Source organism: Maylandia zebra, linkage group LG13, assembly GCF_041146795.1.
Source record: "Maylandia zebra isolate NMK-2024a linkage group LG13, Mzebra_GT3a, whole genome shotgun sequence".
Taxonomy (NCBI): domain Eukaryota; kingdom Metazoa; phylum Chordata; class Actinopteri; order Cichliformes; family Cichlidae; genus Maylandia; species Maylandia zebra.
In genome coordinates, this window is record NC_135179.1 from 22,820,300 (window position 1) to 22,844,256 (window position 23,957).

The 23,957-nt window shown below is 41.3% G+C and overlaps 2 protein-coding genes across 18 annotated transcripts in view; both read right to left on the bottom strand.

Annotated features, from left to right (window-relative positions):
* The window catches only part of tacc2 (transforming, acidic coiled-coil containing protein 2), a 47,395-nt gene extending 42,400 nt beyond the window's left edge, over positions 1 to 4,995 (bottom strand). For 10 of the 14 annotated variants that reach the window (XM_076891816.1, XM_076891814.1, XM_076891813.1 and 7 more), the window contains exon 1: positions 4,596 to 4,994. In XM_076891816.1, coding sequence (XP_076747931.1) covers positions 4,596 to 4,706 — 111 coding nt within the window. In that variant the 5' untranslated portion in view covers positions 4,707 to 4,994. Of the gene's footprint in view, positions 1 to 1,316; positions 1,386 to 2,052; positions 2,154 to 3,524; positions 3,666 to 4,595 lie in introns of those variants that run through there. The other 4 variants (XM_076891815.1, XM_076891804.1, XM_076891805.1 and 1 more) reach the window with 3 other exon arrangements.
* A 1,765-nt stretch (positions 4,996 to 6,760) lies between these two features.
* Positions 6,761 to 12,521, bottom strand: nsmce4a (NSE4A component of SMC5/6 complex). Of its 4 annotated transcripts, none has more exons than XM_076891819.1 (11): positions 12,381 to 12,521; positions 11,514 to 11,740; positions 11,329 to 11,409; positions 11,111 to 11,241; positions 10,071 to 10,216; positions 8,606 to 8,705; positions 7,639 to 7,729; positions 7,453 to 7,547; positions 7,319 to 7,367; positions 7,136 to 7,221; positions 6,761 to 7,024 (listed from the first exon to the last, which is right to left on the bottom strand). In XM_076891819.1, the coding sequence occupies exons 2-11, from the start codon at positions 11,716 to 11,718 to the stop codon at positions 6,959 to 6,961; spliced, it is 1,050 nt and encodes a 349-aa protein (XP_076747934.1). In that variant the 5' UTR covers positions 11,719 to 11,740; positions 12,381 to 12,521; the 3' UTR covers positions 6,761 to 6,958. The 4 variants fall into 4 exon arrangements, with proteins under 4 accessions (XP_076747934.1, XP_076747933.1, XP_076747935.1 ...); XM_076891818.1 differs by having other exon boundaries at positions 11,514 to 11,765; positions 12,381 to 12,515; XM_076891820.1 differs by lacking the exon at positions 12,381 to 12,521 and adding an exon at positions 12,055 to 12,310 and having other exon boundaries at positions 11,514 to 11,765.
* Positions 12,522 to 23,957: the final 11,436 nt, after the last annotated feature.

Sequence of the window (23,957 nt, forward strand, 5' to 3'; positions counted from 1 at the left end):
TGTGTGTATGTGTGTGTGTGGTCTCTAGAAACACTACACTACCAAACCTGCTGCTGCTGCTGAGACTGACTAACTTGACTTGTGCTGGCCTCGTGGAAGTGCTGAGCATTCTCCTCCCCCTCTACTGTAAACTCTTTCCACTCAGCTCTCCTTCTGTCTCCTCCTCCTAGTCTAAGAACTTTCCCTCTTTTCTTTTCTTTCCTTCCCTATTCACCTCCTCCCCCTTTCTCTTGCTGCTGTGTCTTGTGGTTGGTAGCATTGACAGTGCCTCTGCAGGTGAATGCTGGGAATTGGGCCAAGAATCAGGCCTGCAGTGACCCCCAAAGAGAGGATCAGGTTACGCTCTAGGAAGCTGTGGTTACACGTAAACGTGGGCATGTATGCCCTTTAGAGCCACAGCTCACCCCGCTGTCAATCAAGGGATGTCAATTCTGGATAAGAAACTTAACAACAGCTCCATAAGAAGCCGTCTCACGGATAAACTATTCCACAGAAGGCAAAACAAGAATTTAATAAAAACTCAATCAACAGACTCATTTTAAAACTCTGACTGACATAAGACTAGAGTTTAATAATAATGAAAATATAAAAATAACAACCAAGAAGAATCTGATTTGGCCTAATTTTATAAAACAAAAATTACTAATTGTGCTGTAATGTTATTTTGTGTATAGCCACATTTCTTATGCAAAGCAGAATTATGAAACCACGCCTCAAATTATCGTGAACAAATTGAAATTTTATATCAAATCTTTAAAATGATAAATGCTATGATATTCTTGCTTTTCTTTTTTCATTTTCTCTGTCTTTTTCATCTAATATTACACTCTATTGAAAACATGTTAAATAATGTTTATATGCATAAACGTTCATTTCATTGTTCATTGCACATCACACAATAATAGTTGAGTAGTTTAAAAAAAACTTATGAATGTGCACCACAATTTCTTCCTGCATTGACCGCAGCTTCCTGCTTTAAATATGACCTTTCGATGAGGTTCACGTGCGTCATCACCACATGATTAAACATACTGATATGACAGTTCACTGTTTTTAAAGGTTTTACCATGAAAAAAAAAACAACTTTCACCTTTCACATGGCATGAATGGGTTATGGTGACTTGATCATGATGAAAGTTGCTACGAACAGGCACAGTTTGAGTGGTAATACCGCACCCCAAAACAAAAAAAAACAAAAAAGCAAAAACAAGAACAAAAGCCACAGCCATCCGTTCCTGTGAGCACTACAAATATCGTACCCACACACAAGCTAATATTATCAAAGTGGCAGTCACACGTACACACACACATTGTACCTGCACGGAGTCATTTTGACTTTCCTTAGGTGGCAACAGAACAACATTTTCTGCAGCGCCCTCTTCTGGCTGTAACGAGGGAATGAAATGGTTCACAAAGAGATTTTTAAAGGAACAACTTTACATTAGATAGAAGCAGTTGCATGCAGAGTGCACTGAAAACAACTCGCCACTATTTTTTTTAAGAGGAGTAGCATGTTAAGCTCAGTCAGTCTGTGAGTACTTAGTGCTGGAGCATATAGCTCATGAGTCAAATGTTTAAATTAATCCTATTAGGTTAATCCAGAATTCCACTTCTGAAGTCCTTCAGTCACATTTTAAATTCCCGTTTTTCTATAGGTGTCCTTCTTCTGGTATGTTTGTCTTTGTTATTAGAAGTGCACAACAGCAACATTGCAATAATGAGACACGCAACGGCCTTCTAAACATCATAAAGGCATGAATTATTATTAGGGTGTGTAGCAATGGGCATAGATTAAGACACATGCTGTGAGTCATTAAATAACACATCTGATCTTTATCGTTATCGCAGCTTTACGAGGGTAAATCACAAAATAAGACAAGCCATGTTATCTTATCTAAATGCTCATTAGACAAGCCTCAGCATTTAAAGCCCGTGTATTTCACCGAAGCAAAAAGTTAGTAATCATGCGACTGTGTTAGTTAAAAGAGCTCAAGGTGTGCATAGCAGCAAGTAGAGATCCTAGCTATCCAACGTCTGCAAGCTTGCCCTTACCAATGTCTCAGTCGTGCTGCTCTCGTTCCCCATGGCTTACCCAGCTGCAGGGCCACAACTGCCCAGAGCAACAGCCTCTCACATCAGCTGGCTGTAAGAAACTAGCAACAGAGACACCATCAGCGTACAGCAAGGTCAACAAGGAGACCTGGAGTCTGAACGGCCGTCCCTCAGTAGTCACAGACTCCTGCGTCACAGGATTAAAAGTCTTTGGTATGAGGTTAAACTTCTGTGGAGTGAGGGGGAATTGTAAGTGTGTGTTGTTTTAGAGATTAGGGACGTCTGATGCAAGAACCTTACACCAAGACCAAAGTGCAGGTTTCAAGTCTGCTGATGTGGCCTTAAATGTGGGAAAGCTGGAGCTTCGTTGGTAGAAGGACAGTTGAATTATTTTTTTTAATTGTTCTAAACAGAAATGTGTATTAGTTAGATTAATCTCCAGCTGCAGTAACTTTGTATAACCTCGTGTCTAAAAGACGTGAAACAAACGGACTCCCAGCATCAGAGCATCCATGCATCAGCACATTGGAGGATACATCAGATGCAGAAATATTCTCTCACAATCATCTCCCTGTCTCGTGAGGATACTTTTGTGTTGTCTGTAATGCAGCTGAGCCGTGAAAGGGAAAGGCCCGTTAATGCATTCCCTGTATGACTGCAGGGACTGCGTGGTAGCTCTGTTTAGTCAGAAAGCACTGACCTGAATATGCAAGACTTTATAAATAGATATTTGCCCTGTTCACTGCTGTTGACGTTTATTACAGTCTTATGCACAATTTTGTCACACAAACTAGATTTCCAAAAGAACGCAGAGGCCGTATAGTCCATCCGTGCAGTCAAAGCATGGCCTGAAATCATTTTTTGTCTCACATTTTTACATTAAAACAAAAGACAAAATGGACATCCTATCCTCACATATTAAATCACACCTATTCTGTGCTGCGGCAGCTTATCGGCCCTGCTCGCCTGCTTGCTATTTGTGTGATTGGGGTGTAATTTCAGCCCCTATAGTGACACGTGTGCACTTTAAGTGGCAGCAGTGTTTCGGGGCTTTTTGGCAGCCCAGAAAGCACTGAGGGGAAATCATGTGATTAGGCTGTTGCCAGGTCTCTTCTCACCTCATCACGGCCTGACCATCACTCAACGTGAGTAATCTTTTAAGTTCACGGGTTTGGCTCAGAGCCATGAATGTCTTTGGTCAGACAAATATGAGTTTGTCCATCAGCGGGTAAACAAACCGCCAAACTAAACAACACAACACGTAATTTCTCAGAACTTTGCAAAGCATTGATGTGCATATAAAGTTGATACATTTGTGATTAAACCCATATTCACCATCACACCACCAGTAACCGTAAACACTCACACTTAATCGAATACAGTCACACTAATCTCAGTACAGGTTTTAACAATGTCACCGTAATATAATCCAAAGTTTTAACACAGCTGCAACTCACCAAAAAACTACTCACCACGCCAAACAAAAGTCTTTTTTCTGCTACAGTGTGTGCCCCCCAGCTTTGACAAACCCCTCCAACCTGTGTTTACTGTCAGACTCAAGGCCAGTGTTTCTGTCCTGTCTTCTGAGGAGCCCCGGTTCCTCTGTTGCTATTTTTTGCACTGGACGCAGGACAGGGACAGAAGTTGGGACAGGATCAAGGGAGGGAGGGAGGGGAGGAGACCGAACTGGAGCTGGGGAAGCCATGTCTGCTCAGGGAGTCAGTGGGCCGAGGGATTGTAAACAAAGACACACGTTATGGAGAGGAGGACGGCATGTCAGACCTCACTTGTCACATAAGAGGCTGCAGATGGCGTTAAAGTGTCCAAACCACCTGTAGCATCCTTTAATATCTACACCTTAACATCTACTGATCCCCTCGATTTCAGTCTGGTGGTCCTCTTTTAAGTCCAACACCTCCCTGTAGATTTCCCTGTGACTGACGTGTAAGGACAACACCAACACACTCACACAGCAACCTGACAGATGGGAAGAATAACAAACAGGAGCCCCAGTTACAGATTTGACAACAGAGAGGCTTTAAATGTTTTTTGGATCCTCTCATCTGCCATCTTCAAAGGCTATTTTCAGCCAAGCGCCCCAGTGTGTGCTGATAGCATCATCCCTATAAATAACAGTACACGCATTGTTCACCAAACACACTTGTTATAGATTTTCTTTATTTGTAGGCTATGGACTAAATGAATCTGCAGATGTAAACAATCCCTTCTCTTGTCAGTCTGTCTCCCATCTTTCCTCGACTACGATCAGCCTCACACTCTCACGTTTATACTCAGCTCCTCCTTTCCCTACTCCCTGATCTGTCTCTGCAGCTCCTTTTTTACTGCTGACATCGCCCCTCCTCCAACACTTGAATGCACTTTCCCTCTCCCCGCTTTCTCCTCAGTAAAGACTCAGCACTTGACCAGTAAAACCTGCTATGGTTCTTCTCCCATGCTATCCCCTGCTCAGTCCCACAGACATGGATGCAATGCTGCAGCCAGTCTCTGACAGCCCCACAGTTTTCCACCTCTCCTCTGTTTACCTTGCCGTGTGGGATTCCGATGCAGCTCCCCATCTTGTATTCCATGTCCTCCTCTGGTGAAGTGACTCTGGCACTACACGGCTGGCAAAGCACCTTTCTGCAGAACTGCATCGTTGTTAGTCAGACTCAGCATTGCCAAAGCAGGAAGATCTCTGCAGGAGCTACAGAGTGAGGGTGTGCACGCCTCTGTGTCTGTGTGAGTGTGTCCCTCAACGACTAATAAACGCTCTGCATTGCATTGCCCATGGTGTCCCTCTGACATATATTTTCAAGCCATTGTTATATAAAATCTACATTACATAAGGAGTCCAACCTAAATCAAATCAGAGTGAAAAAAGGGAGCCACTCTTTCCAGTCTTAATGCAGCCTCACTCTACATCAGTGCACAGGGTGAGCAGACTGAAGCACTGCTTTGGAGAGAAAAAAGCTCAGAGTGGGAGAGAGGAAGAGATGGGAGGCAGCACGAAGTGTGCCTGTCTCTTTAAAAGAACCAAGATGATGCTGGTACATCATCATGATGGGTATGTTTGATAGTATCAGTGCATTCAGCCAAATGAATTCGATCATACTGATATTCACTCAGCCAATATGGAATAACAAAGAAACCCAATAGCAAAACAGAATAAAGAACTTTTATCTTTTAGCTGTTTATCGATTTAGCTGTTTATTGTTTAACTCAACCTTTTTGTTACATTTTTGTAGCATAGTAACAGTGATATATCTATACCTGATGAGTTCCTGACATCTACAGAGAGGAGGTCAGAGGCTGCTCCCTGTTATGCTTCTGGAGGTATTTTGCAGGCATTGTTTGGGTCCCTTTTCTCCTTAGAAAGAGGCATAAAGGCAGATTCTACAAAGTTGTTTTGAGATATCACCTTTATCCTATGATGAATCATTCTTCTCCTGAAGGGAGTGGTCTCTTCTGTGATGAAAACCTCCTCTCCAAACTTGGAGGATCAATAGAAAAGCATTGTGTCTGGCCTGTTTTGGCCTGGGTTGTGTCTAATGTAGCATGACTTTCCACTGTAAGGAATCTAATTATACAAACAAGCAAAAAACAGACTGGTCTTGGACATACTGAAGCCTAAATTGTTCCCGGTGCCAGGCCAGGGCTTTGAATGGCTGCTTGTGCGTGAGTATGTGTATAAATACACTGTGAAGTGATATAGAACCTCTAAGGTTAAAAAATATGTAAGGGTAGGTTGGCCAAAACATCAGTATGCAGTCTAATATCACTAAGATAACATTTTGGCTCCTTAAAAATGAGCAACTCACAAAATTTCCAGTTGAGACAACCATGCATCATAAATACAGGCAGATAAAAGATTCTGACATGGTCCAGGGATCAGACCAGCTGCAGAAACCGGCACTCCAGTGATCACGCTTCATAGTAGGTTTACATGAAGAAAACCAGTGTAAAAAGAAACCTGACTTTCCCTTTCCCTTGATTCGCGCAAGACTTAAGACTCCTATGTCATGGACAGACTAATCCGTCATAGGAAATTATGGGATATGAACAAAATATCAAAACAATCCTTACTGCAAACTTTCTTGCACTAACGATATACAGTTCTGTGAAAAATAAATTAGCTGCAAGTAGAACTGCTGTCAGCAGCAACTTAAAGCAATCACTATCTATGTGACTTCATCAGTCTTTCACATTGTTATGGAACAACTTTAGCCCATTTGTCTTTATGTTGCTTCACTTTATTGAGGTTTGCAGGCATTTGCACTGCTTTTTTTAAGGTCTCGCCACAGCATTTCAGTCAGCTTGAGGTCTGGACTTTGACTCGATCATTGCCACACTTCCATTCTTCTCTTTTACAGCCTTTCTGTTGCATACTTGCTGCTTGCTTGGGATCATTGTCCTGTTACATTACCCATGTTGGTTAAATCTTAACTGTTGTACAGATGACCTCACAATGAAGTTCAAGGTCAACTGAGTAAATCCAAGGTACCCAAGCCATGTGTCTGCTAACCAAGCCGAAATAAAAATCTTCCACCACCATGGCGAGTTAGTGTGAGATGTTTGTGCTAATATCCGGTTTGATCATTGCCAGTCATGGAACCTTCATTTCTACCAATGTGTTATGTCAAAGCTCAGATTATCAGAAGCATATTATGTTAAGGCTTTTGTGTATCAATATTCAAGAGTTGCAATAAAATAATTTTAAAAAACTTTTATTCATTTCTTTTTTATTATTCAAACTTAAAACACAGTAGAAAATAAACAAATGTGCAATAGAACGATTATTATACATTGACCTCAACTGATAAAACTGTAACACATCACTTGAATTTTATTAATTAAAACGTTTAAGAACAATGTTTAGGTTTTTCAGTGGGGAAGATGGTGTAGTCTGTCAGTCATTCTGTGTGTTTGGAGGCCGAATAATTGAATCTTTGATGTCGAAGGCATCTATGAGCTCCTGAGAAGGACAAAGCAAACTTTACAATTAATATCACAGGCACAAAACAAAATCTTGATTGTAGCTACCGTGCTTTTAATTAATGTGCACTTCAGGCCAAAACCTGCTAACCTTCCATATCTTTGGGCTGATAGAGAGGATACACTGTTTACGGCTGGTGGAACCTCCGGCTTCCACCTCCCCCTCCTCTACAGGAGCTGAAACATGAAAACATTGTTTTATTTCATTATTTACCTCAAGGGATTTTCTATGCTATCCCCCAGTCAGAACAGTACAAGTGTCACATCATCTCACCTATACATGGCAATTTCTCTTCATCAAGATACATTCTTGCCAGTCCATCCTGAAACACAAATGAAACTGTCATGCCTGTTTATGGTCACCAGGAGGCACTGGAGTTCACTTTAAATCTTTAGTAAATTCCTTACTCTGATCAGAAAAGAAGTGTGAAAGATGTTCTCCACTGTCCGGGAAAAGGAGCTGGGGTCAATGACGAACTCGTAATATGATATTGGTGAGGTTGCTGTGATAGAAGGAGAGGGGAAAAAAGTACACGTGAGCAACTAATAGTTTACACAGCCGTGCGATGTCTCTGAGGTCGACTTCAAACTCACGATCATCTTGGTAATAACTCTTCAGGTACCCCAGAATCCTTTCCACTTCTTTTTCTGTCGCTTCTTGTTGCGACTCTTCCATTTTCTTCAGCTAAAAGACATTTAATGACACACCGAATAAGTGGGATAGGTCCACAAAATTAAAAAAATAAATTTAAAAATCTGTTGATTTCATTTGTAAGAAATATAATTAGATAATAAAAAGTCAAGATATGCACTGAAAGATGAAGATTACAGTGAAGGGGCCTCTCTAACATGTAAGGGAAAGTTATTCCATAATTTAAAGCAGCGACAGAAAAGGCCCTGTCCCCCTAACATTCCTTGTGGATCTCAGTACTTCCAGGAGCAGCTGGTCAGCTGACTTGAGAGTGTGTAGGGGTGAAGAAGCTCAGAGAGGTACGGTGGGGTAAGATTGTGAAAAGATTAAAGTTGAACTTTAAAATATACGATCAGCCAGTAAGTAAGGCCAGGAGAGGGGTTATATGCTCTGTTTTACAAGTTCCTGTTAACATTCGTGCAGCCGCATTTTGAACCAGCTGCAGGCGCAAGAGTAGCGACTCACTGACTCCCACATAAAGAGAGTTGCAGTAATCCAGATGGGATGAAATAAAAGCATGGATCACTGTTTCAAAGTGCTGCCTAGAAAGAAAAAAAATTGACTGTTGCCAATCGCCTTAAATGATGAAAACTAGACTTAACGACCGCTCTGATTTACCGTCTAATTTAACATCACTGTCCAACTTCAAATCAAGATCACTAATAATAGCTTTAAAATAAACTTCCAGGGGTTCCAAATCAACAGAAGAAGATTCACAGGGATCATTTGGTCCAAATACCAACATTGTGGTGGATAATGTGGCGAAACTTTGTGTATGTGTGGAAAATGGAAACAGGGACGGGGTGGCTACTACATTTATCTTAAACTACATGTAGGTAACAGCAGCCATGGAAGTGTCATTTCAGTTACCTGAGTAGGCATTATCCTTTTGGCTTCTTTGCTGGGTGCTTTTCTTTGCCGTTCTATCCTTTGTTTTGGGGGAGGTGGTTCTGCATAGAACGAGCCCATCCTGCAAAGAACCAGAGGGATGAGAAATAAAAAAAAAACCGAAAATCAGAAAACGTATCCACATAAAACCACTGTGTTATTCCATCTTATGCCATAATTTGACAATGCGCCTTCTGTTTAGAACTTCTCATATGTAAAATCCACAGGTGAGGTTGCGTTGATGACATTTTGCTCACATTGTTGAGAGTTGTCCACCATATTGGACATGACACCGCCACCAGGGAGGGAAAAATGTGTCTTCCCTGACTGATTGGTGAGTGGTAGGTTGAATCAGCCATAAAGAGGGTGCCACACCAAAAGCCTCCTTGTGATCATTTTAGTCCTGCAGATTGCTTTGTAGTTTCCATGGAAGACACCAACTTGTCTGCAAACACTCACCAACTAACTCCATCGCGGTAGTAAAAAAATGACCACTCGGAGAGTTGCTGGCAAGTGTCTACAGAAAAGCTTCCTGCATGCAATCTACAGGCAGCTGGAGCAATCTGCCAGTGAAAAACAATTAAAAGAAGGATATTTGTGCAGAACAGCAGACCTCTTTGTGTCCAATTTCACCATGTGACGGGCAGCAACCATTCACCAGCTGGTCAGGAAATACACATCTCTCTCCATCACGACTGCTGGTTGCCAGGGGGTTGCTGACTGTGTGACTGGGACCTTATTCACGTCATCGTACAGCATCAAATTCTCAAAATAGCATCACAAAAGCCAGAGTATGACTGAGTAAGCATTACCCTGCTGCAGTATAATTTTGGTGCCACATCATACCATCCATAATATACCAGCATAAATTTTTATGCGATATAAAAGTGTCGCAACCTGATGTGAGTGGTACAACAGTGTCATGCGTTTACATTTCCCAGCAGGCACAACAATGACACAATCCCAGACTGCATAAACAACAGCCAAGAAATTCCAACACCACAAAATACTTTGTAAAATATGCAAGAAATCTCCTCCTGTTAAAGGTAGAAACAACAAACTTGTTTTGCCATTTGAGACAAAAGTACAAAGTTGAGTATACCCAGGCTATGACAGCAAACGACACAACCTGGCATCACTCAAGCACTTGTTATTTGCACTCCATGAGACAGGAGGAGCAAACGGTGGAAGAGAAAAAAAAATAAGAGAAAGGAAGGTTTTTAGGAAACGACAAAGAGCTGTTCAAGGACGCTTTGATTGCTGGCAGCAAATCTGGAACCACTTATTCTACTTTTATGGACTGGCAGAAGACCACGTGCGCTTGTCGAAAGAAAATTTCTGTGTTATTAATTTGCTTCTTCACAGAACATCAGTCTATTTTTAGTTGGCAGGCAAAGACCCTGGCACTGCAGTCCCAGCTAGTAAACAGACTTGCTAAATCACTCACATGTAGTGGAAAGAGGGTGCTGTCCTAAAGCAGCACTCTGCTCTCCTGGCCAATCGGTGCCAGGCGTCCTGTGGCAGGTAGCCATTAGCGGTGTTCTGCTGCTCGTCTTCATCATCTTCTAGTCGGTTCAGACCCATGAAAGACAACTGTAGAGAAACATAGACATGACCACTGCAGTATGTGATGCTTTGGAAGTTGTGTTAAAATCGCACATTTTCCTACATTTATTAGTATTTGTGTCTGTATAACTCACTTAAATGAGCAGGAAAAAAACTAGTACAAAGCTGCTATAGCTACCGCGTTATCATAAAGAAACATAGGGCTGTGCCATATGACTCATATCCCAATATAAGACATTTCTCATCCACCATTTTCTGTAAATTCTGTGAATCTCAAGCAACTCGACTTGTGTGAAGTGTTTTCACTTTTCAGTTGGAGTCAAGTGTTTGGGCAGTACATTAAACTATATATTTTTAGATACAAGTTGTAACGGCCACCATTTCCTTTGTATTTCTTACAAGCTGTGTGGCGGGTAAAAGCCTGTTCTAATGTTTGAGTCTAAGGTTTATTTTTTTGCTTCTCATCCGTAAACTCTCTCCATACTCTTTCTGCTGGTATTCTCTGTGCCTGCATCCACATGATGACCATCCAAACAATTAAGAAAATATTGCCATAAACAGTGTATTTTGTGATACCACAAAACAAATGATAGCGTATAATATGAAACAATAGATGTTTTCATTTCATCATCTGATATATTTCAATCATATCACACAGCCCTACAGACAGATATTTAACAATTCATGATTACTGGGGTTTGTCTGGCCATCATATGAGTCCACTAAACAAACTCCTGTCAGCTTTGTTTTGCCCTCCTTGCCTTTTTTTAACCATACATAACTTAAGGTAAAAGAAAAGCATGTGCAGCTCGAGTTACAAATCCAGACAGAAATACTGCAACTGTACAAAACTGCAAGGTCTGTATGGACCACTCGTGCAAGGTGACTGAAGGACAGACATGATACAGTAATCATACTCACGAGATGCTCAGCAAAAGCAGTGGGATCGAAAGCGGTTCCCTCGGAGAACAGCTGGCTGGCTTTCTCCTTCCCCAGGTCTGTAGCCACAACAAGGAGCTGTGCATCCAGGGCTGCTTCTCTCGCTTGTCGAACTGCCACCAAAACCCAACCAAAAAAATGTAAAGTATAAAGGATTGATCTGCTGGCATGTGTTATTCATTTACATGTATCAGACCTACCATCTTTAAAAAGTTTGTTTGCTTCCTCTAAAACCTCTGTTAGTTTGTTGTTTGAAGGGCTCAGCATATCTTCCCTGTTCTCTGAAAAACAAAACAAGAAGAAAAGCACATCAAGGATTTGTTTGTAATACATACAAATCAACAACTTTGGCCATCCCCAAACCTGCTGGCCTGTAGTCACTCACGTTGTACTGAGCTGATGAGGTCTCTGTATTTGCTCCTTATTTCTCTCCTCAGGCCCTGGTCATTGTCGTCGTCTTGCAGGTCGGCTGGGCCGATGTCACTGCCACCCTCGTCCCCGTCACTTTGCTGCTGGTCTGCTTTCCTTCGGCCCGCTGAGCCATTATGCCGGGGAGCTTCCTCGTCACCACCGCCTTTGGATCTCTTCATCTTCACTCTCGCACTAGTTCGGCTGTGTTTTGTGAAAGGGAAGCAGGCTGACGGAAATCAAACATAAACAAAGCGCGTTTCTATCGATGAACAGGACTAATTATTACCTTCTAAAACAAGTCTTGGAGACAGGGTACAGAAACGGTCTGTTTACGGCTTCGGTTGTCAAGATGCTCGATGTTTTATTGGTACATATACCTAACGTAGCCACACCGTTTTTCTCAAAGTTTAGCCAAAGACACATAAAAAATCAAGATAAAAATCCGCATACGCTAGTGCTTACATGTGGTAAACCCAGCCCAAATATAATATAAAATGCGGATTAGCAAATCTTACCATACAGTTGCTTTTTGAAAAAGACTACTATGTCATGTTAGCTTTAACAGGTCAGTTAACAAAACAGAACCCTCTCATGCCTGCATACGCGAACGCGGAAGTCCTGCAAAGTTATATATCTCGCGTTACTCGTGTACATCTTTGGTGTTCAACGTTAGCCGACGTTAGCTAGCAAAAGCAATAGCCGCTTAGCTTAGCTCAACTGTTGGACGTTTGACTGTCACGGCCAAATAACGTCTTGGTTAAAAGCAAATACACAGCCTGTTGTGAGTGTCACAAATCCACCCGTGCGCAGTTTTTTTTTTATTATAATTGCTTCAACGTACCTGTGAGGCAAACGGACACAAGGAGCGCCAATTGGGTGTCAGCGAAATCGTCATGAAAGTCTAGACTTCTTCTTCTTCTAAATTTTATTGACGGTTGGTAAACAACTGAATGGCGCATTACCGCCACCAACTGGTATGAAGTGTGAACTGGAACGTCCCCCCCCCCCCCCCCCCCCCCCAAAACAAAACAAAAAAACAACAACAACAAAACAACAACTAAAATCCTCCCAAACAATTTACCCTCTTTTAAAAACTGGAATAAGGCCTGATAACCTTTACTTCTAGAGTCCTTTTGCAGTAAATAAATAAGATCTAGTTTCATTTTTATCTTACTGAGATTTTGGGTCAGTTATCATCTCTCCACCTGCACTTCTGACAGTGTAAGATGACATGTTCTATCGTTTCGTCTTCTCCACAGTTGTCACATTTCCCTGTTTTATCTTTCCTTATCAAAGTGTAGTGTTCACACCAGTATGTCCAAATCCTATTCTCGATATGACCACCTCCTTATTTCTCCTTTCCTTTGAATGTTGTACATACACTGCCCCTTCCTTTCTATGGCGTTATTTTTGTGCCACTATTCTGAGCGCACGTAAAAAAAAATGCAGGTGCAAGTGTTGCATTTTGAGGAGAAATTTATTTTGAGCGAAGAAAAGGTAAATTTGAGTGAACTAAATTCATTGCTGCGTGCAAAAAATGTATTTCAGTGTTTGCTATTATCTAAACACACACACAATAGCAGCCCCTGTCGCTCAGTTTTTGCACTTGTGCTTGTGTTGCTTGCGCTCTCAACATTTCTGCCTGTGCACGCTCAACTCTTTCTGTACACCGTTATATTTGTGCCACAAAACCAGCCAATCACAGACTTGGATGCAAAAAAAATCTGATTGCCTGTTTTTTTTTTTGTTTTTTTTTTGCAATGCATTTATTGAATAACAAAAACACGGCACAGTGCAGACGTCACAAACAGACAAGTGCAGATGACATAAAGGAGCACAAAAAAGGACAAATCTGATTGCCTGTTCTGGTCTGCAATCAGCTCGAAATGACGAAATGCAATATCCCAGAATCCATTTCGTCCAAAAACTCAAACGAGGCAGTGGCGGAGGAACACAGAGTGGCGGAGTTTGAAATATTACTCTTTCTGGGTCACAAAATAAACTTTTTTCTTTTTACTTTTGTAAAGTAACCTAAAATTATTATTGCCTCAAAGGGATTTAGTATTTTGCAAGATTGTTATTTACATACTTATTTGTATAACACTTTTAACAAAATACTCGTGTTACCTTGTTTTGTCTAATTCATACTGGCTGCAAGATTTACCCACGGTGGTACCACAGGGGCTGTGCCAAGAAGCCCCGCAAGACCAAAAAAAACCCCATTTGTTTGTGAAGCATGCTGGTCAGAAAGTTAGGGTCGCTGTCAATTTTTCAATGTTTTTGAAATGTTTCTTGTTTTGTATCGTTGTCTCCTATAATATTTATTGGTTGTTTATTTGTTTATTAATTCATTAATTTATGTTCGTGTTGCTGTGTGTGTTTCTGTGTTGTTCACAACATTAGAGTTCAGCTTTGATTGCAATTTGTTTGTAGGATTATTCAATTATTTTGTGTTTCCTAACATGTTAGCATAGTTACTGTATGCAAAGAATTAATATATATGTTGTTCCATGGTTTACTGGTGTTGAGCTTCCGCTGTACCCCCTGTTTCTGGTCTATTTGTTAGTTTATTTTAACTGGTGGTTTCTTCTTTAATTGGATGTAATTGTTATTTGTTTTTGGTTTTCGTTTCAATTAATAAGTGCTGTATTGGAATGACATTTTTATTACCGTTGTTTTGTCTTTCCTATTACTTGGTGTTCCTAATCCTTTTTTTGTATTATTTTTGAATTACAACATTTTTGAAATTTGACTTTTTATGCACAGGTTGAAAATGACATATTATCGGTATTAATGTTCTTTTAAAAGTTATTCAGCAGTTCTTGGAGAGTGTTTGGGATATAATATGTCACATGTAACCCTTCTGGATGATATCCAACAAGTTTGAAGCAGAAATATTGTTTCAGTGACAAGTTATAGTCCACAATCACTTTTTGGCAGGTTGAAAATTGCATATTGTCAGTTTTATTGTTCCCTTAATGGTAATTTAGCAGTTCTGAGGGACTGTTTGAGATGTAATATTTGACATATGACTGTTATGGCCCTGGCCATAATCTGTTTTGGTGGTTGTTTTGGTGGTTGTTTTCTTTGTCTGTGCCTTTAAGTCTTTGCAGGTCCCTGAGTGGATGAGCAGACGGCTGCCGATTGGTCTGCCGATCATGGGTCGCATTCAAAATCCCTCACCAGCAGTTGTCCTGGGGCAGCCACTGACAGGAGCAGCAGCAGACCTGACCCTGGCCTCCAAAACCTGAGACATTTGTGCGACCTTCTGAGTTCTGTATATAGTGTGTACATTAGTTTTCATTGTAAATAGCACATTGTAAATAGCACTGGAACAGAAGGGGTGAGCTGCCTTATTGTTTTCCTTGCACTGTTTTCTCCTGTTTATTTCAGTTAGGGAGTTAGGTGTAGCGCTTGTCTTTTGTTTGATGTTTGATTTCACATAGGGTTTAGATAGCACCTCCTCCTGACTTAGCTTGTTTTGTTTGTTATTTTGGCCTTTGTTCACCCCGGAGCTTCATTTTTGCAGTGTAGAAAAATAAACCACCATTCACTAAGAGATTGGTTTTCCCTCTGTGTATGGTTTTGGGGACCAGGGCGGGGCAATTTTCCAAACCTATGTTGCATCCCTGTACCCCTAGACTGGGGCGTAACAATGACCCTTCTGAATGACATGCACCAAGTTTGAAGCAGAAATAGTATTTCAGTGACAAGTTATAGTCCACAGTCACTTTTTGGCAAGTCGAAAATGGCATATTATGGGTATTAATGGTCCTTTAATAGTTATTGAACAGTCCTTAGAGATTGTTTGAGATATAATGTGTCACGTGTAACCCTTCTGGATGATATCCAACAATTTTGAAGCAGAAACATTTTTTCAGTGACAAGATATAGGCGCCAATCACTTTTTGGCAGGTTGGAAATTGCATATTATCAGTTTTACTGTTCCTGAACAAGTTATTCAGCAGTTCTTGGAGAGTTTTTGGGATATAATATATCACATGTAACCCTTCTGGAATATATCCAACAAGTTTGAAGCCGAAATATTGTTTCAGTGACAGGTTATAGGCCACAATAATTTTTTGGTAGCGCTAAAATGCCATGTTCAGTCGTTATTCTGAACAAACAAGAAAGAGTCATGGTGATACTGGCACAATAGGTCTTTATTGTTTTAACTACTATTCGACAGTCTTATAACAAATATGAACAACAAGAGTAGACATCAGGGCTGGACTGGGACAAAAAATCAGCCCGGGCATTTTGACTAGAGACCGGCCCACCAGGTATTATAGGAAAAACCATAAAGCCTTTGAATGAAAACAAACGTCGTTGTGACAGTGATGTACACTGTCTTGTTGGTACATATGTATCAATCTAATAAACTTAAACCTACACCATCCTCCCTATTCTGGTATTCTAAACAGTACTTAGCCGAAACCCAAAGACTGCTTGGTTGAGTTAACTTCCTGAACTATCTACAACATATGGTGGAAACCTGAAATTAAGACAGAGAAGACTAGAGGTGAGACATGACCATTACTGAATATTAAAAATAATAAATGACAGATTTAGTGATATTTTCATAAACTATTTATTTACCACATCAATAAACAGCATGGCAGGGCAAAATATTTTTTCTAACATGGCAACCTTTTAAAAGTGAAAGGAGACAGAAAGACAGGTGAGAAAGAATAAAACTTAACTGACTTTTCGATGGCATTTTACACAAAGTACTAGTACAGTATCTAGAAAATGTGGGAAAATACTGGCATCATGTACAGTACTTTCTTCTGAAGAAATTATGTTGGGACCCTGAAAAAAACTTACTATGTACAATAATGGATTTCTATAAATTTGACATCGGATGAAAACTTTGGTTGTAAGATTCGGATAATTATTTGTTGAAAGCTAGAAATTTTAAATGAGAATAAGAAAGAAAAGTATTTCTTTGTGCCCCCTTTCCCTGTTAATGCTCTACCTGGCCCCATGGCAAAACTTTGCTAGACCCGCCCCTGCACAGTTACCAGCTGTCAGCTACATAGAAAAGGTGTAAGTTGTCTCTCAGAAACAGTTCATGGCTTTCCTTCAACCCATTCATGTCACCTAAAAGGTAAAACCTGTTTCTCCATCACCTGTTCAGCGCTGATGATTCAGTAAGGAAATCTCCTGGTTTCATCTTCATGTTTCCCTCTCACCAGATAACCAAACCGATATCATGGCCAGCAGCTTTTACAGCTGTGGCTCCAACAAACATCAGCTGTTACTAGAAAGTGATATTAAATAAATTCTAACAACAGCTTATCAAGTTTAAAGGCGCTTCTGCTGTTTAACGCGACCTCCGCTAGTTTCCTCTTTCTGGCGCAAAGCGGGAGATAATATAGGAGTATCAGTATAGGAGGACAGATTGGACTCTACTCCCCCCCCCCCCCCACGCACACTCTCCAACAAGGAAACACTCTCTGAACCAAGAACTGAAAACATTCCTGACTTGCATTGCAATTGCACACACCTGCTGCTATATATATATTTTTAGTATTTCTTTTAGCACTATTTATATTATTATATTACTATTTATTACCTTATTGTTAGGGCTGTTTTTGTTGTGCATCTGCACCTTATTGTTGTCAATGTCTACGCATGGGACAGTGTAAAACGTAATTTCAATTCCTTTGTATGGCAAGTACATTTGAAGAAATTGACAAATAAAAGTATTCTATTCTATAAACAAGCAAGAGAGAAACGCAGATCAGCTGATCATTGATCAGTTTCATGATTGAAGTAGCAGCAGGAGAGGGAGAACGAGAGAAGAAGAGGCAGCTGTGCAGCAAAGACACAGAATAACTCCAGCTTTTTGTCTTTTTTTATTGTAGCTGAAGTACGGGACAAATCGCGTTTATTTTCAGCTCAATACAAAACGCATAATATTAACTCTGAATACCAGAGGATTCCGTTTTTTATGGCACGGTTGGCTCTACTAACTAACCATATGAATAAAATAAAGTTCACCAGTAACATCATAGCACCCACCCAACTGTACAGAAACTCCATCATGCTAGCTAGTACACAGTACGAGTTATTGTAACTGACTGTAAAAAGTTAGCACAAGGAAAATAAACTCCACCTAAACTTGGTTTGACCCAGATAGACTGCAGGTCATAACTTCTTACCTGAAGCTCATTTCACCTGACAGTCGGACTGGCGGCCGCCTTGCGTCTCTCCACCTCCAGTCCTTTCCCCCATCCACCTGCTGGCCTCCACCACTTGCTAATTTGACTGAATGTGTGAAAGCTCCACCATAGCCACTACCAAACAACTGAGTTCTTTTTACACGTCTGCCAGCATCTGTCCAATCCGCCAATTTCACTGTTTACACGGTTAGGGAAAAAAGACAACAACAAAACATTGGGCCATTTAAAATGAAAAATTAGCATCGGCCCACCGGGATGGCCAGTCCAGCTATGGTAGACATACTAAACCTGTAGGGATTAATTATTCCATCGTGATGCCTGTAGTCATTCGTGACTGCGCTACTCACTGAAAGCAACCTTCTGATAAACGTCATAATTCGGTTACAAGATATGCAAGAAACGTTAAAGCTCCATAAATGCATACCTTTTCCTAACAACAAAGGCATAAATGTGTTTGGAGGTTTTTTTCGCCCCACGTTATATCAGTTGCACGGAAGTAGCTGGAAACGCAAGTAATCTGGGCGCTGCAGCTTTAAGCAGCTGCGCACGCTCCCGCGGACGGCAATCACTTTCTGGCAGACAATCACTTTTAGGCACAACACCGGCAAATGCTCTGCGCCACCTGCCGGCCTGTGGAATTCGTGCAAATTTGATATATTTGACTTCTCTGTTTTTTTCTCTCTGAATTATTTTTGAAAAGGAAAAATAATAATTTGAATGTGAAGCAAAACATGTATGGTGCTCAGTAAAGATGACACACCGACCCACTCCTTTTTTGTTTTTGTTTTTTGTTTGAGAAAGTTTGTTTTCATATTAAATAGTGTCAGTGACGTCATTCTACCCGACTACCACAGGTAAAGAAAAGCCTGAATCTGTAGATCTTTTTCTTTTGTTTTTGTCTAAAACACAAGAAATAAAAAAGGCAAAAAAGCCAGGGAAACATAGGAAATAATGTTTTGTCAGGCAATGACTTGTTGGCACAAGAAGAGTGGTCGTTGGTAGCCATGACAACAAGGAGGTGTGTTTGTTGCTGGCAGGTAAAAGAAAAAAAGCAAAGCAAAGAAAAAAAGTCAGGGGAAGCCCAGGCTACGAGGGGTCATCCCTTGGAATTTTCACTCCAAGATCGCCCGCCTGGACCTCCCCCTAGCAGGTGAACATACAGAGGGAAGTGAGCCGAGGGCTCGAACCCGGGCCTGTATGTTGCTAGCCTGCTAGCCCGCCACATGTGGCCACATGACGGGCGAAGAGAATGGGGCAAATTGTTCTATTTAAAGAGCACTACGCGATCAGCCTTTTCCATTAGCTGGAGACCACACATTTTTGCACTCAAAAATAGCGGCGGGGCCTCAGTCTGTCTGTGGGGCATCGGGTATACCGGCCATTTGCCCGGTGGGCCGATGCTAATTTTGCCTTTTAAATGGCCCAATGTTTTGTTGTTGTTGTTGTTGTTGTCTTTTTTTCCTAACTGTGTAAACAGTGAAAGGTGGCGGATTGGACAGATGCTGGCAGACGTGTAAAAAGAACTCAGTTGTTTGGTAGTGGCTATGGTGGAGCTTTCACACATTCAGTCAAATTAGCAAGTGGTGGAGGCCAGCAGGTGGATGGGGGAAAGGACTGGAGGTGGAGAGACGCAAGGCGGCCGCCAGTCCGACTGTCAGGTGAAATGAGCTTCAGGTAAGAAGTTATGACCTGCAGTCTATCTGGGTCAAACCAAGTTTAGGTGGAGTTTATTTTCCTTGTGCTAACTTTTTACAGTCAGTTACAATAACTCGTACTGTGTACTAGCTAGCATGATGGAGTTTCTGTACAGTTGGGTGGGTGCTATGATGTTACTGGTGAACTTTATTTTATTGATATGGTTAGTTAGTAGAGCCAACCGTGCCATAAAAAACGGAATCCTCTGGTATTCAGAGTTAATATTATGCGTTTTGTATTGAGCTGAAAATAAAAGCGATTTGTCCCGTACTTCAGCTACAATAAAAAAAAGACAAAAAGCTGGAGTTATTCTGTGTCTTTGCTGCACAGCTGCCTCTTCTTCTCTCGTTCTCCCTCTCCTGCTGCTACTTCAATCATGAAACTGATCAATGATCAGCTGATCGGAGTTTCTGCCACAAGTCCCGTCTCTCTTGCTTGTTTATCTCCCGCTTTGCGCCAGAAAGAGGAAACTAGCAGAGGTCGTGTTAAACAGCAGAAGCGCCTTTAAACTTGATAAGCTGTTGTTAGAATTTATTTAATTCGGTGCAATTACTTTTTCATATAGGACCAAGTATGTTTGGATAGCTTTTTCCCCTTGAAAACTGCCGTTTAATATTAGACATTCTTGTCTAATATTAACATTTATTGATCTGAAACGTGTAAGTGTGACAAATATGGAACAAGATACGAAATCAGAAAGGAGGCAAATATTTTTTCACAGCGCTATAGTCTGTAAATGATCTTTTGGCTATAGTAGATCTTTGACTTGTTCCTTTTTTAATTGTTTGTTTAAAATAGTTTTCTCTAGGTTAAGGCGTACGGTCCAGGCCTACAGAGCAGTGGTCTGGCTGTTGGAAAACCCAGTGAACTCACAGTTGATGCCAAGCAAGGAGGAAAAGCTCCTCTGAAAATTATAGCCCAGGTATATCTGGCTTTGTATATGATCACAAATATGTTAAATATATTGTATGTACCGTATTTTTCGGACTATGAGTCGCACTTAAAATCCTTTAATTATCTCTCAAAAATCGACAGTGCGCCTTATGTATGAATTGTGGTTGTGCTTATTGACCTTGAACCGATTTTATGTAATACACGGCGCTTAAAAATCTGTCAAAAAATGTTTTAGTACGACTTTGGTAAGCTATGAAGTCGCACCGCTTGATGGATTGTCGGAGCATTACGGCTACGTAGTCAGGAGCCTGGCGGAGTGATACGTACTGTGCTGCAACATAATATTACTGTATTGTGTGTGGATCATGACCCCAAAATGCCACCTGTTAAGAGACATGCTGACGAAGCGGATTTCAAACTCAAGGCTGTCAGTCACGCAGTAGAACATGAGAATAGAGCAGCTGCGAGAGATTTCAACATGAATGAATCAATGGTACGGAAGTGGAGGAAGCAAGAAGAAAGAGTTGAGTAAAGTTTGACTTATCTGGCTGTTTTGTTTCGCTTAATGCGTTTTATAGTCCAGTGCGCCTCATGTATGAAACCAGACCTGTTCATCGACAGTGCGCCTTATGGTCCGAAAAATACAGTGTGTTAAATCTGATTGAACTATAATCCCTTGTCTTCTGCACAGGATGGTGAAGTCAATTCTGTGGATGTCCAGGTTAAGGATAATAGCAACAGCACATACACCTGCACCCCACGTAAGCCTGTGAAGCACACTGTGATGGTCTCCTGGGGAGACGCTAACATCCCTGAGAGTCCATTCAGGGTGAGTATGCACTCACACACTCTCTCACTTTCACTCTGGCATGCAAGGTTTGCCTTTTCTTCTCACTGAAAAGTCTCTTGAGTTTTGGTGTTTGTGCCCACAGATGAATATCAGAGCAGGCTGTCATCCAAACAAGGTGAAGGTCTCTGACCCTGGAGTGGCAAAGACGGGCCTGAAAGCCTTCCAGCCAACATACTTCACTGAAGGCGGGCTCTGCTGCAGATATTCCACTGGACATAGGCGAGCTTGACCTCAGCCAGCTGACAGCCCCTCTTACAACACCCTCAGGCCCAGAGGAGCCCTGCCTGCTGAAGATGCTGCGTAACGCTCACATTGGTGAGTGTCCGTCTGATAAGTGAGAAGTTTGCTAAACAATGAGACTCATCAGAATCCAAATACTTTATTAACCCTTAAGTAAAAGACAGAGGGGGAAAGTAATAAAAGTTAAAGCGTGGAGAAAGAAGCAGGAGCAACTGAAACGGGCTGCATGCACACACAAGAATAAGCGTTGTTAACATCTGTTTTGTCGGTCTGTCTTAGGAATCTCGTTTGTTCCCAGGGAGATTGGTGAGCACCTTGTTAACATCAAGAAGAACGCCCGTCATGTTCCCAGCAGCCCAATTGCTGTTATGATCAAGCAGTCAGGGATTGGTGACGTGTGCGTGGACCGTGGCTGACCAAAGCCAGGACTTTTCAGCCTTGAGAGTTCATCATTGATGCAGGTATATGCTCAGTGAAAGCATAAATACTGTGATATTTTTCTTTTTAAACATTCAAATAGAATATAATATGAGAATTTCGATGTGAAATTTAACCTTTAAGTGACTAGTACTTTGAGAACTGCCATCAATTACACAATGAAGTTCATTTACATATAGGTTATTGTATTAGTAATGCTATATTGTACATAGAGACAGAATATGACATGAAGGGCTACTGACCACAGAAAAGTAAAAGGTAACTGGGCCTAAAGACTAACGGGAGAGAAACACGCTTTCTGTGATTCTATTTGTGTTTTTGTGCTAATCTTGGATATCTTAGGTTGTCTCATTACTGTCATATATGTCCTGTCATTAAAACACTGGCTTCTAACAACTAACAGTGTCTCGAAAATAATTTAATAAATAAACAAATAATATGGATGCATGACTTTTAACTTGTCTATTTTTAAGGCTGAACACTGCTGCTAATGTGACTTAGGTAAATGGTTTCAGGCTCTCCCCTCCTGAGTTTGACAAACGTTCAGGATCAGAAAATGTGTGACTCACAGGTGCTGTAGCGTATGGCCACAGCTTCACTCTGAGCTCCATCTCCATAGAGTGCAGACAGTGATATCTCATACTCCTTAAGACACAGGACAACAGTTTATTGAGATATTGTATTTTTTTTACTTCATAATATGTACCCCAACAATCCAATAGTTCTTCCCCACCTGTCTCAGGTCGCCTCCACTTAGTGAGGTAAGAAACATCATCATCAGCTGCAGCTTCCCAGCGCACTGTCATGTCACTGTCTGAGAAATTAGTTACCCTAAGGTCAGAAGGAGGAGGCACCTTCACTAGAAGATTCGTGCAAATTTGATATATTTGACTTCTCTGTTTTTTTTCTCTCTGAATTATTTTTGAAAAGGAAAAATAATAATTTGAATGTGAAGCAAAACATGTATGGTGCTCGGTAAAGATGACACACCGACCCACTCCTTTTTTGTTTTTGTTTTTTGTTTGAGAAAGTTTGTTTTCATATTAAAGCAGTGTCAGTGACGTCATTCTACCCGACTACCACAGGTAAAGAAAAGCCTGAATCTGTAGATCTTTTTCTTTTGTTTTTGTCTAAAACACAAGAAATAAAAAAGGCAAAAAAGCCAGGGAAACATAGGAAATAATGTTTTGTCAGGCAATGACTTGTTGGCACAAGAAGAGTGGTCGTTGGTAGCCATGACAACAAGGAGGTGTGTTTGTTGCTGGCAGGTAAATGAAAAAAAGCAAAGCAAAGAAAAAAAGTCAGGGGAAGCCCAGGCTACGAGGGGTCATCCCTTGGAATTTTCACTCCAAGATCGCCCGCCTGGACCTCCCCCTAGCAGGTGAACATACAGAGGGAAGTGAGCCGAGGGCTCGAACCCGGGCCTGTATGTTGCTAGCCTGCTAGCCCGCCACATGTGGCCACATGACGGGCGAAGAGAATGGGGCAAATTGTTCTATTTAAAGAGCACTACGCGATCAGCCTTTTCCATTAGCTGGAGACCACACATTTTTGCACTCAAAAATAGCGGCGGGGCCTCAGTCTGTCTGTGGGGCATCGGGTATACCGGCCATTTGCCCGGTGGGCCGATGCTAATTTTGCCTTTTAAATGGCCCAATGTTTTGTTGTTGTTGTTGTTGTCTTTTTTTCCTAACTGTGTAAACAGTGAAAGGTGGCGGATTGGACAGATGCTGGCAGACGTGTAAAAAGAACTCAGTTGTTTGGTAGTGGCTATGGTGGAGCTTTCACACATTCAGTCAAATTAGCAAGTGGTGGAGGCCAGCAGGTGGATGGGGGAAAGGACTGGAGGTGGAGAGACGCAAGGCGGCCGCCAGTCCGACTGTCAGGTGAAATGAGCTTCAGGTAAGAAGTTATGACCTGCAGTCTATCTGGGTCAAACCAAGTTTAGGTGGAGTTTATTTTCCTTGTGCTAACTTTTTACAGTCAGTTACAATAACTCGTACTGTGTACTAGCTAGCATGATGGAGTTTCTGTACAGTTGGGTGGGTGCTATGATGTTACTGGTGAACTTTATTTTATTCATATGGTTAGTTAGTAGAGCCAACCGTGCCAT

What these genes read in the sequence shown, in the direction of transcription:
- nsmce4a (XM_076891818.1), bottom strand. Translation starts at nt 12,498, where the DNA reads ATGCGCCATTCAGTTGTTTACCAACCGTCAATAAAATTTAGAAGAAGA. An exon ending in GCACCCTCTTTCCACTACAT is followed by an intron (nt 8,706 to 10,070) that starts GTGAGTGATTTA and finishes GGTTCTTTGCAG; the next exon opens with GATGGGCTCGTTCTATGCAG. An exon ending in AAAGGATAATGCCTACTCAG is followed by an intron (nt 7,730 to 8,605) that starts GTAACTGAAATG and finishes AATGTCTTTTAG; the next exon opens with CTGAAGAAAATGGAAGAGTC.